We start from the raw sequence: 13,560 nt of genomic DNA, 5'->3' as shown, positions 1-13,560 counted from the left end.
GGGTTGGCGCCAGAACTGATCCCTGCGGCACGCCGGCGTTAATTGAGTGGAAATTCGAATATACATCATCTACTTTTACTCTTATTTTCCTGTCACTAAGATAAGAAGAAATCAAAGGAACAAAAGACGTTAGTCCATAGCAAGGGAGTTTGGACAGCAGGGAACGGTGCCATACTCTGTCAAAAGCTTTAGAGATATCAAGAGCTACTGCATGAGTTTCTCCAAAAAGATCAATTGATTGATGGATGGTATGAGTTAAGAGATTGAGTATGTCAATGGTGGATCTTTCGTGGCGAAAACCGTATTGTCTATCACTAACCCCTTAACCGCGGGGCGTCACTTTCGTGACGCTTGGGAGCAAGGGATCATACTGCGGGGCGTCGCTTTTGTGATTCTGTGTTATTTTGAATTCACCCGGGCTTCCAAGTGGGGGCTTGTATCATCTATCAGTACTGCCAATGTCCAACACTAGTCAGCACTCCTAATCTCATCTGTACTCCCATCCATTGTTGACGATTTAGCCATTTCTCACCGTTCTTGACTCCCCTCCCTACCCCCCCTCCATTACCCTATCCTCTCGCCTGACCGGCCATGCTACGCTAAGTAAATCTTCCCTGGAATTTTTCACTGATTTCATCCATTGAAATAAGCCCTACGTCCTATTCTTATACCAAATAATATATACAAGAAAGAAATAAGGTAAGTGAGAGTGCCATACACCTGGAATTGGCTAATTATCACCTGACAACACCTCACGTGCACTCGTTCGCTAATTTTCGCTGTTTTTTTCCCCTTGAATTATGCCGTATAATCTATTTTCGTAATAAATATACATGTAAGGAGGGAAGGGAGAAGCCTAAGTGATATTTACATTCACCTGGAACTACCTAATTTATAATGTATTGTCTAGATTTCCTGCCAATCATTTCAGTGCTAGACAAAGCTGTTTCAAGACCTAACATTGGTAGCTCTGAATATCTCCTAAGTAGGCCTCTAATCTATTTTCGTAATAAATATACATGTAAGGAGGGAAGGGAGAAGCCTAAGTGATATTTACATTCACCTGGAACTACCTAATTTATAATGTATTGTCTAGATTTCCTGCCAATCATTTCAGTGCTAAACATAGCTGTTTCAAGAGCTAATATTGGTAACTCTGAATAACCCCTAAGCAGGCCTCCACCCCGGCCCTCCGTTATCAGTTTACTCTCATCTTCCGAAGCGAGGGTACCTATGTTTCTTCTTGCTGACTTCAAGGCCTTTTTTCACCCCCATGCAAAGGACCCTGTGACCTTTACCCCCTACTAAACCTCGTGTGGAAAGAGGTAAAGGGCTGACAATTGATAAAAGAGTGACTACGATCTTTCTATTGAGTAAAACAGTGCAAGTGGAATTGTAAATAATGTGTAAATAATGTGTAAACAGCAAGTGAAAGTAATGAATGTAAATATACGTGAACAATGGAAAATAGTTTTATAAGTTACTTCAAGTGACAGTGCATAACACAGTGTAAATAAAATAGAAATGTAAATAACGTAAATAAAATAGAGAACGTAAATAGAAATGCAAATGAGTAGTATTATAAGAATACGAGTATATACCCTAGGAGTAATGAAACTGAAAGTTTCACTCTAGCATGTCTGAATACTATGAGTTATGAGAGTGAAGATGAAAGTGACATTCACTCTCAATGCCAGTATACAGGACGAGAAAGTGAATGCTACGTATTTTTCTGAAAGAAACTGAATCCCTACAGTGACAATAAACTAATACTACTGAAGGAAACTTATGGATAAAGACTGTAGATATATATAAGTGTTATATAGTAACAGATATATAAAGTGTGAGGGGTTTTATGAATAATACATGACAGTGTACCAAGAGCGAACTAGTGCCAGTGCGACGATCAGACGCGCTCGTAATTTCCATTGCTTTCACACTGTTTTTTTTTTTGAGTATGGATCCCAAACTACTTGAAAATTGTAGAATAGTGTTTATAGTGTTTGTATCTGGCTGTGGTAATCATATTACGGGTTGTCGGGAAGTGTAAAGTGGAGACTTCGTTACCCTACTTCAGAGGTCTCCACAAGTCCTACGGTAACCGACGAAGGCTCAACAATCATTCCAGGAGAAAGCTGAAGGTATGTGCCATAAGCATATATAATTTTATTATTCTAGGACTAATAACAGATTTTTGGCAAATATTTTTTGAGAGTCTGTCGGAGCCCAAATAACCCCACAGGACACGCAAGTCATTGGTAAACAAGCCCGCGGTGTAGGGGCTAATTAAGTTGTTGGATTCAAGATGTTTAACAATATGCTTATTAATTAAAGTTTCAAATACCTTACCTAGAGAAGATGTGACAGCTATTGGTCTGTAATTGGAGGGGTCAGACGAACTTCCTTTCTTCGGAACTGGGTGGATATTGGCTTCTTTCCATGAATTTGGGAATAAAGAAGTACGTATGCATAGTCTGAATAATTTGGCTAGGACAGAGGCAAGTTCAGGGGAACACTTTTTCAAAACAATTGGAGGAATTCCATCTGGGCCTGGAGCTTTGTTGGTAGGTAAATTGTCTAGGATGGATTTTACGAATCTTGTCTGTATTTTAAATGGGGCAATTTCGGGAGAATCAAGTTCCAGTACTGAGACATTCTGGCTGGAATCATCTATGGTAGAGTTTCTTGCAAAGGTACTAGCAAAGATATCTGCTTTCCCACGTGGGTCATTTGTAATAATGCCATCTGAAGATTTTAGTGGGGGAATGGAAGATGACTTGTTGAAGTTATTATTGAAAGAATTAAGAGTTGACCAGAATATTCTATTGTCATTAGGGTTGTTAAGTAGTTTTGATGCTTGCTTTTGAAGAAAGTTTGATTTAGATAGATTTAATACAGCTTTTGCATGATTTCTAGCAATTTTTAATTGGGAGAGTGATTCAGATGTTTTTGATTTTAAGTAAGAGTTATATGCTAATGACTTTTGGGCTGTTGCTCTGGCACAATTGCCATCAAACCATTTTGGAGAGTTTGATCTTTTAGTGAACTGTTGACTTGGTATGAATAAATCCATACCAGCTAGTATTAAGTCACAAATGTGGGACTGGGTAGTATTGGGATCACTAGAGAAGAAAGACTGCCATGGAACATCAGGAAGATAATTTCTAAATCCATCCCAGTCTGCCCTGTCAAAGTGCCATCGGGTCACCCTGACAGGTTCGGAATGGGGAGGTGTAGGAGGGTTAACTAATGAGGCTTTGATGAGATTGTGGTCAGAGGATCCAAGTGGTGACAGTACCTTTATCCTGTATTGATCTGGATTATTTGTCAAGAATAAATCCAAGAGATGGGCATTATGGTCAGGATTATCAGGTATTCTGGTTGGTTGCTTTACCAACTGGGTGAGATTAAACGATTCCCCAAACAGCTCGCATTCTAGACCAGCATCGTCAGTCCGGGCAGAATGCAATAACCATTCAACATTGTGTATGTTAAAATCACCCAAAATGGTAATTTCATTGCCAAGGGCAAGGTCAAGGTTACTCAACTGAGTGGATATGGAATCAAATACACTGGGTTCCGAAGAAGCATTGGGGGAACGATAAACCACACAGATATATTTGGTAATGTTTTGGAAATTTAATTTATATAATGAGTAATCAAAACTGGATGAATTGAAGTTTAAAATAGTATCAACTGCATATTGGGATTTGATATAACAACAGGTGCCGCCCTTGTTTCGAAAGTTTGTAAGGAGATGGTAACCGAGAAAACAAAATGGAGATATATCGGTAGAGGGTGAGATTTGTGGTTCTGTGAGGAAAAGGGCCAAAGGGGATATGGACTGAAGGAAAAAATGAACTGAGTTTAAATTTGTGGTAAGGCCGCGGATGTTGGTAAAGAATAAGGCCGCACCGTCACCTCTTCGCCGACGAGCATTCCCGGAAATAGAAACAGTCGCTGACGGCACAGTCGCTTGATGACGACCGGGAGGACCCTGTGCCTCCAGCCCTACCCTGCCGGTGGTGGCAATCCGAGGTACCACCTCATTTGATTGTAAGATTGCAGCGGTCCATACTATGTGCCCATATCATGTGGGTGCACACCTTTACATCAATAAATTTCCCAACTCCATCTCTCATATATACTGTATTTGTAAGTCTTATCCTATACAACCTATGAAACCCCATTCCCATCAAGTCCAACTGCCATGCTCTCTTAACTTCTGATGCTCACACCATACCTATTACGTGCCATGTAGGGATTAATACACATTCCTGCAACCTCTGTACCCTGGTACAGGTGGCATTATGCAGCTTTGCTGATTCTGCCAACACTTCCAGGTCAACTTTTTATTTACGGTGATGCCCACAATGCCCAGGAGCTAGACGTCTTCAACCACTCAAAGGATATAAGGATCCAGTGTAATGTCAGGAAGTGGAATGTTTGTCCCCATGTTGATATTCATCACCACTGCCCTGGCATGGTTGATGTTGGTGGTCCACTCTCCTAGACTGATCATAACAACCTGAAGAGCACCAAAGTCAGGTGATGTGTTGTCAATAGTGATAAAGGTGGAATCATCGAAATATTGCCCTCGACGATCAGTGTCCCTCAGAGCATCATCATGAGCATGAAAAAGCACAGTGAACCCGTCTTGGTGCCCTGTGATACACCCCAGGAGAGGGGAAGGAAGGTTAAGGTGACACAGCAATATCTAACTGCCTGCTGACTACCTGATAGGCTGTAGTCAACCAAATAACCAGGCTCCCTCACAGCCCAAAGTCCACCACCTTCTGTGGGTTTGCATTGTTCCAAATTTTGATAACCAAAGTCCAGGAAACCAACAATGCAATGCGTGGCAGAAGAAGAATTCATATTTCCAAACTGCTGAGAATCTACTGAGTCAGCGATGTCAGTGTAGGCCCAGTCAAATGCAAACCCATCACAAATAAGATTGGGTATGGGTGTTAAGGACACAGGACACAGTTTGTCGAGGGTTCTGGATTTAGTGATTTTGGAAGAGGAGTCACATATGATGTATTCCATGCTTTAGGGCATCAATCTATCTATAGCCCGACGTCCTAATCCCACACAGGGTGGCTGCAGACAAAATGCCTCCAAGTCACTCTGTCACCCACCATTTGACTACCCTTCCCCTAACTCACCCCCCCTCCCTCATATATCTCTCAACTCCATCCCTCCACCTCATCCTCGGTCTACCCCTCCCTCCACCACACCTACATACACCCTCTTAGTCAGTCTTTCATTCTCCATTCTCTCCACATGTCCACACCACCTCAGTGTATTTTTCCTAATCTTCTCAACCACATCCACATCCACCCCACAACGTTCCTTCACTTCTTCGTTCGTCAACCTGTCCCTCCATGTCACTCCATATGCTCCTCTCAAATAACTCATTTCCACTGCTCTCACTCTTGACTTGTTCCCCTCTTGCAAAGCCCATGCCTCACTTCCATACGTCAGAGTAGGGATCACAATACTATCACTGCTTTCAGTGAACCAACAACCTTCCTTCCCTGCTGTACCCTTTCATGCACTTCATCCCCCAAAGTTCCATCCTTACTCATCACACTACCCAAGTACTTGAATGCACTCACATTCTCCATATCCTCACCATCCAACCTCACTGTACATTCTGTGAATTCATTCCTCTCAAACACCATAACTTTCCTTTTGTTTACATTAACTTTCAGCTTCCTCCTCCTACACACTGTCCCAAATTCATTCACCAAACCTTGCAACTCCCATTCATCTTCACTCAACAATCCTGCATCATCAGCAAACAGCAACACCAGAATCTTCCAAATCTCACCCTTATTCATTAAAGCCACCCCCACATCCACTGCCCTACCTTGCACCTCCTTTACAATCCCATCCATGTATATTTTAAGCAGCCGTGGAGACATCACACAACCTTGTTTCAGTCCCACATTGAGATCAAAGAACTCAGCTCACCATCCACTCGCACTGTAGCGCTAGCTCCTTCATACATACTCTTCACAGCACTCAACCATTTCCCCTCCACTTCATATATTCTTAATACCTTCCACATACCTTGCCTATCTATTATGTCATAAGCTTTCTCCAAGTCCATGAAGGCAGCATACACTTTCTTTCCCTTTTCTAGATACTTCTCCACTAAACATCTTAGGACAAATATCTGATCTACACACCCTTTTCCCTTCCTAAATCCCCCTTGTTCTTCTCCAACTAGCTCCTCTGTCATATGCCTAACCCAATCAATGAGTATTCTACCATATATTTTACCACCTAACCCAATCAATGAGTATTCTACCGTATATTTTACCAGTCACACTAAGAAGGCAAATACCCCTACGGTTACCACATACTTCTCTCTCCCCTTTTCCTTTGTATAAAGGAACAATTATACCTGATTTCCAGTCCTCTGGAAGCCTTCCCTCTTCCCAAGCCAATCTACACAACTTCCGTATCCACTCTACAACAATCTCACCCCCGTACCTCAGCATTTCACCATACACTCCATCAATTCCTGGGGCCTTTCCCAACTTGATCTTCTTCATTGCTTCCACTGCTTCTGCCCTACTGATCTCTTCCTCCCTCCTCTCATCTCTTCCTCCCTCCTCTCATCTCTTCCTCTCCCAGCCTTTCCCCAACCACTTATACTCGCACTGCTGTCACTCTCTACATTCAGCAAATCCTCAAAGTGCTCCTTCCATCTCCTCAATTTCTCTACCAACAATCTATTATTCCTATCTTTCACTCCCCTACTACTTCCCCTTTCACACTGCCTTACTTTCTTTACCTCCTTCCAAAACAATTTCTTACTCTCCCTCCATTTCACACTCACATTCCTCCCAAACTCTTCATCCACTTTCCTCTTACTCTCCTTCATCAGTCTCTTCACCTCCCTTCTCTTGCTCACATATACCTCTCTCTTCTCTCTCTCATCTTCTCCCCTACCTCTACTCGCTAACCATTCGCTATATGCCTTCTTCTTTTGTTCCACAGCTCGTTTCACCTCATCATTCCACCATGCTGTCCCTTGCACATCTTTGCATCTCCTCCTCACTCCACAAACCACCTCACACGCTGCGCCTATCTCTTCCGTAAATATCGTACATATGTCTTCCAACCCTTCCATCTGCTCTAGCTCATGCCTTTCCAATCTTTCTTCCACTATGCTCGTATACTCTGCCATTTTCTCACTATATTGCAAATTCTCCACTCTTTGGGGCATCTGACTTTTCTAAATAGGGCATTGATTATGGAGGTGAGGGGTATGGTTAGTTGAAATGCAAATTCCTTGTACCCTTTACCTGGGAGATCAATGGGTGTGGTTGAGTGTTTGCTTCTCAAAGACTTAACGAGCTTTGCAACTTGATACTCCTCCACTTTGCCAGGGGGAGAGGGGGCAGGGAGGTATGCTGGCAGAGAGTTGTGGCCAAATGACAGCAGCTGCTGGCATATTGCTCAACACAAGGGAGGGAGAAGTTCTTGTTTGTTGAAACCAATTAGGTTTCAGGTGCTGGATTCTGGAGGGGTAGTAAGCCTCCTTTGCAGCTCTGATTTCATACTGAATACTGTTGATTATTATCCTAAAGTCATGGTTGTATTGCTTTAATTTTTGAAGGCTCCAACATGCTTGCATGCATCAGCCTTGGTCACCTAATGGTGGCTCTCCCTGCTGCTTGATCTATGGCAGCCTCCCTGTTCAGTCCCTTAACCCTGAGGTCACACTAAATGGCCTCGTCCCACGTCTTTCTCGGTCTACCCCTCGCAACCCCATCCCCAATATTAATGCTGCTCACTTTCTGCACCCAATTATCATCCCCCATCCTCTTCACCAAACCATCTCAATATACCTATCCTCATCAAAACACCAATACACTCCATTCCCATCCTACCTCTCAACTCTTCCATCGTAAACCCAACTCCCCCATGCCTTGCACACAGGGACACACTGCACATCCACCTAATCAATGTCATTTCTGTACATTTGAGAGTGTGAATATCCTCTTCCTTTACTGTCCAGGTCTCACTACCATGTAGTATTACACTCCTAACACATACTGCATACAACGACCCCTTAGCACATAAGGAGAGTCCTCTAAATATCAGAAGGGGCAACAGCTCCCTAAACTTCTTCCAACCACTGCTCACTCTAGCCACAGAGCTAGCTCCAGCCCCACCTCCAGCACATAACATGTCTGCCAAATAACAAAACTCTTCCACACACTCAAGAGGCTCACCAGCAAGTTCAGTCCTTTCATGCCTGACAATCTTCACTTGCTCTCTCCAGCATGCCACACACATAAAATCAGCATTACCTCGCAGTCTATGCATTTTTTTTTTTTTTTTTTTTTTTTTTTTTTTTTTTTTAAGGAAGAAGGAACCAAAGGCAACGAGCCAGCAAAACTGTTCGTTCCAAGAGAAAAACAAAATACAAGAGAGAGCCAAATTCAAGATCCGATCATTTCGAGATGCTTGGACACACTGCGTTTAAATGACTGGAGATCATAGGAAGCAGGAAATACAGACAGAGGGAGACAGTTCCAGAGTTGACCTGTTGCATATATGAAGGACTGGGAGTAACGGTTAACTCTTGCATTAGAGAGTTGGACAGAAAAGGGATGAGAGTTTGCTGCTAGACTGGTGCTACGCGCCCGACGTAGAGGTGGAGGAATGCATGCAGACAGTTCAGAGGAGCAGTGAACATTGAAGTAGCGATAGAAAAGAGATAAAGATGCAACAGTGTGGTGAAGAGACAGAGGTTGAAGGGAGTCAGTAAGAGGAGGAGAGTTAATGAGGCAAAAAGCCTTTGACTCCACCCTATTGAGAAGAGCTGTATGCGGGGAGCCTCCCCACACATGAAAATTGTACTCCACGCAGGGGTGGATAAAGCCCCTGTATAGAGTCAAAAATTGTGCAGGGGTAAAGAAGGAATGGAGTCGACTTAGCACACCCAATCTCTTGGAAGCAGATTTTACAAGAGATGTAATATGATCTTTCCATGATAAGTCCCAAGTAAATGAAACCCCAAGCACGTTCAAGGATGATGCAGGATTAAGCTGAATATTTTTAAACACTAGTGGGTATACCTGTTGAAGAATTTGTCGGGATGATGGGTGCAAAAACTGAGTCTTTGATGCATTAAAAACAACCAGATTATTTTTACCCCAGTCAGAGATACGAGCCAAGTCAGACATTAGGTGTGCCATAGCCTCATCCCTTGTTTGTTGAAGTAACTGCTGAGACGGATGTTGCAGGAATCGAATGGAAAGGTGAAGGGCGGAGTCATCAGAGTATGAGTGGATAGGGTTAGATGTACAGCTTATAAGGTCACTGATGAATAAAAGAGAGAGGATTGGTGATAGGACAGAGCCCTGAGGAACACCACTGTTAATAGATCTAGGAGAAGAATGATGGCCATCTACAACAGCGGCTATAAAACGAGCAGAGAGGAAGCTAGAGATGAAGGCACAGATAGAAAGATAGAAACCATAAGAGGGCAGTTTGGAAATTAAAGATTTATGCCAGACTCGGTCAAAAGCCTTTGAGATGTTAAGTGCAATGGCAAAGCTTTCGCCAAAGTCCCAAAAAGAGGATGACCAGGAGTCTGAAAGGTAGGTGAGAAGATCACCTGTGGAGCGTCCCTGATGGAACCCATACTGACGATCAGAAAGAAGGTTGTGATAGGAAAGATGCTTTAAAGTTTTTCTATTAAGAACAGACTCGAAAACTTTTGAGATACAGGATGTTAAAGCAACTGGACAATAGAGGGTTGGGAATGGTCACCCTTCTTTGGGACAGGCTGAATGAAAGCAAACTTCCAGCAAGAAGAAAAGGTACAAGTTGACAGACAAAGGGGAAAGAGTTTGCCTAGGCAGGGTGTAAGCACAGAAGCACAGTCCTTGAGAACAACAGGAGGGACTCCATCAGGCCCATATGCCTTATTAGTATTGAGGCCTGTGATGGCAGAATATACATTTGCTGAAGAAATTTTAATGTCAGCCATGAGGAAGTCAGAGGGGGGAAGTGATGGAGAAACAGCACTGGAATCGTCTAAGGTGGAATTGGAGGAGCAAGTCTGAGCGAAGAGATCTGCTTTATCAGTAGAAGAAATAGCTACAGAGCCATCAGAGTAGAAAAGAGGAGGGAAGGATGATGAGGTAAAGTTGTTAGAAAGGTTTTTGGCAAGGTGCCAGAAGGAGCGGGAAGAATTCGAGTTTGACAGTTGAGAGCATTTAGTATGGATGAAATTATTTTTAGCAGAGCGAAAGAACAGCCTTAGCACAATGCTGGGCAGAAAAGTATAAAAGATGTGATTCAGGGGTGAGTTGGCTCCGGTACCTTATATAGGCCCTTTCCTTGTTGTGAACAGCATTAGAACATGCGTGATTAAACCAAGGCTTTCGTGCATTAGTTAAAGGATATGAGAAAGGAATGTATGCTTCCATGCCCGAGAGAATAACCTCCGTAATGCACAAGGCACACCCAGTCCCAGATGGCTCCCGGCCATGAAAGCAATAATCATTCCAAGGAAAATCAAAGAAGTACTGCCTGAGGGCCTCCCAATCCACAGCTCCAAAGTGCCACAAACGAAGTTTCTTTGGAGGGTCTGCAGGCCGTACCGGAGCGATAGGATAGATTAAGGTGATAAGGTTGTGATCGGAGGAGGCCAGCGGAGAGAAAAGATTAACAGTGTAAAAAGAAGGATTAGTTGTAAGGAAGTTGTCAAGTATGTCGGAGCTCTCTCCAAGGCAGTCAGGGATACAGGTAGGGTGCTGTACAAGCTGCTCTAGGTCATTAAGGAGAGAAAAAGTGTACAGTAGGCTTGTTCACCAGGTGGATCAGTGAAAGGAGAGGAGAGCCAAAGGTGGTGGTGAGCATCAAAATCTCCTAGAATGGAGATTTCTGAGAAAGGAGAAATGGATAGAATGTGTTCCATCGTAGAAGTAAGATAGTCAAAGAATTTTTGATAGTCAGTAGAATTAGGAGATAAGTAAACAGCACAAATATATTTAGTCAGAGAATGACAGGAAAGCCGAAGCCAGAGTGTAGAGAATTCAGAAGAACTGAGTTCAGGAACACGAGAGAAAGATAAGTTGTTGCGTATATATACACAACAGCCTTTGGCTTTGAAATGAGTACAGAGAAAGTAGGAGGATACAGAATAAGGTCTGCTGTCAGCTGCCTCAGACAGCTGAGTCTCAGTTAGAAAAAGAAGGTGAGGTTTTGAGAAGGAGAGGTGGTGCTCAACAGAGCGAAAGTTAGAGGAAAGGCCATGAATGTTACAGAAATGAGGAAGAAGAGAGTCAGACAGTGAATCCAGGCATCTTGAGTTGTCCCAGGAGAGGGGCAGAAGGTGGGGGCATTTATGGTCCCCCCCCCCCTCTGGGGACTCCGAGGCTATGTCATTCGATGCCATTTTTTTTCCAACTTTTGAAAAGGAAGTGTGGTGTGTACTGTGCATGTAGTTTGGTGTTGATAGTTAGAGAAACTTGTATTGGAGAGCATGCTGGCCTATTCTCTGTGTTACTGAGACACTGAAAAAAATTCTGTAAAGGGGGATGGTCAGGACCTAGTCCCGAGGGCTAATGAAACGGGAGCTCCAGCTCTCCCTGTCAACAGCTTTCCATCCACCTTGGGAGTACTGCCCTGCTCGACTGGTGCTAAGTCTACCTCTAATATCACTACATCTTTTGTGCACCCACTTATCACAAACATTGCACAAGACAGAATTACTACCAATGTCCTTGTGGCCAATTGCACATAGCCACTCTCCCTCTTCTTTGACAATACTGCCACCAACCCTAGATATCATCACTTGTTTTATCTGCATTTACTCTTAAGCCTTTGTGTCCCATTTTATCTACATTTACTCTTAAGCCCTTGTGCCCCATACCATCTCTCCACTTCCTAAATCTTTCCTCTGCCTCCCTTTCTGCTGGTAAAATGCAAGACTTCGTTGCTGTGACAGTCTCTTAATTCAGTGTGTGATCCAGCGTGTCAGCATGGTGCAGTTTGACTTTCTTGTGGAAAAGAATTATGGTAAGCTTGTATAGGTATCTGATGACATCACTCCTGCATCTGCTCTATGTCACTGATGTCTGTCACCTCCCTCCAGTCCATCTATGTGATTCACTGACCAAAGTGCCTGATTGCTTAGTAAGTGGGACTCTGGGTATTATAAACAAATTTACAATTTTGAAAAACAAATCTTGTCATAAAATTTGCTAATGGGAGCTCTCTTGCAGTCTGTATGCTAGATGTAACTGGTGTCTGAAATTTGTTTACAACAATTATTATCTCCATTACTTGCATCAGCATCGTTGCAATTACCCTACAATATATAGCTTTGGCAAAACTGCCCTATTGGTGCATATAAGGGACTGGCACTATACTGTAAGGGACTAGCACTATACTGTATGTTCAATGCAAAACATTTACATGATTGCCATACCACACCTTAAACTGTCCACAATTACTGACTACATTTTGAAGCATGCAGGCAGGTTTATTCATTTAGCAACAAACACTATTTCCAGCAAATATTTTTGTAAACAACTGATAATAAAAAGTTTCCTTCAAAAATATTACACCCTAACAATTATGAAACATGATGAAGTTTTGGGATTATGCAGACCACTCAGTACTGAATTAATTCCAAATGGTTATGCTACTGTAGTTCAGTAAGTCCTACATATTTTGGAAACCATTCGTATGGTAAATGGACACTTTCAGGTAGCTGACACAATTACCCCCCGACTTCATGTGATTACCCCACTGTACTGTACTGGTAGCTATTGAATTTTTGCCAGCAAACTAACCTATTTCACCTACCTGTACTAAGCCAACCTAGGTTTGGTTTGTTTGCATGCAAAAAAAATGTCTACAGCTGTACAATTTTAAGATATTTGTTCTTGATATATCATTCATGATAAATAGCGTAAAAATAAAACGTAGTGATAAGCTGTAACACCTCAACTTACATCATAATACGTGCCAGTAAATTAATGGGTTCAGTCGTGGTCAAAGAACTATCAGTAGATATGTAATCAGCAATGTACGATACTGTACAGATTTTCTTACCCCTGTGTAATGAACATCTGGAGAAGTTATTGGCTGAGGAATGGCAGTGCTGGAATAAGCAGCAGATGGCAGATTCGTCTTTCCTATTAACTTCAAGACTAAGGACGGTTTGACAGCACAACGCAGCATGGTTACTGAATAAAACAACGAAAAGTGATTCCGGACAGACGAGACGGCAACCGCTTCCCCCCTCGGATGCCTTGGTAACAGCAAATAACGCTGACTAGCTTCTCTCGGCCTCAGCCTCAGGGATTCCACGGGAAATATTTTTTTACCCTAAATATTCTCCCTAAAATGCCCTAAAATTGGGCAAATTACCCTAGATTCATCAAACTGACATTAATAGTGGATTTTTTCTTCACTGTTATTTTTCATGGTTTATAGTTTTTAAAAAGTAATCTATCGATAAAAGACTACTTGCAGAATGCCTCAAATACGACTCAACACACACACACATACACA

The 13,560-nt window shown here is 42.6% G+C and overlaps 1 protein-coding gene across 1 annotated transcript in view; it reads right to left on the bottom strand.

The window, feature by feature from the left end:
• The window catches only part of Aldh (Aldehyde dehydrogenase), a 71,005-nt gene extending 57,707 nt beyond the window's left edge, over positions 1–13,298 (bottom strand). Inside the window, exon 1 of the mRNA XM_080276141.1 lies at positions 13,099–13,298. Within this exon, the coding sequence (XP_080132267.1) occupies positions 13,099–13,227 (129 nt within the window). The 5' untranslated portion in view covers positions 13,228–13,298. The remainder of the gene's footprint in view (positions 1–13,098) is intronic.
• Between the last annotated feature and the right edge of the window lie 262 nt (positions 13,299–13,560).

Source organism: Coenobita brevimanus, chromosome 64 (assembly GCF_032717465.1).
Source record: "Coenobita brevimanus isolate Jiangsu-jjx chromosome 64, ASM3271746v2, whole genome shotgun sequence".
NCBI lineage: Eukaryota > Metazoa > Arthropoda > Malacostraca > Decapoda > Coenobitidae > Coenobita > Coenobita brevimanus.
The sequence above is the reverse complement of the archived record's forward strand: the minus strand, read 5'-3'. Positions and strand labels throughout refer to the sequence as shown.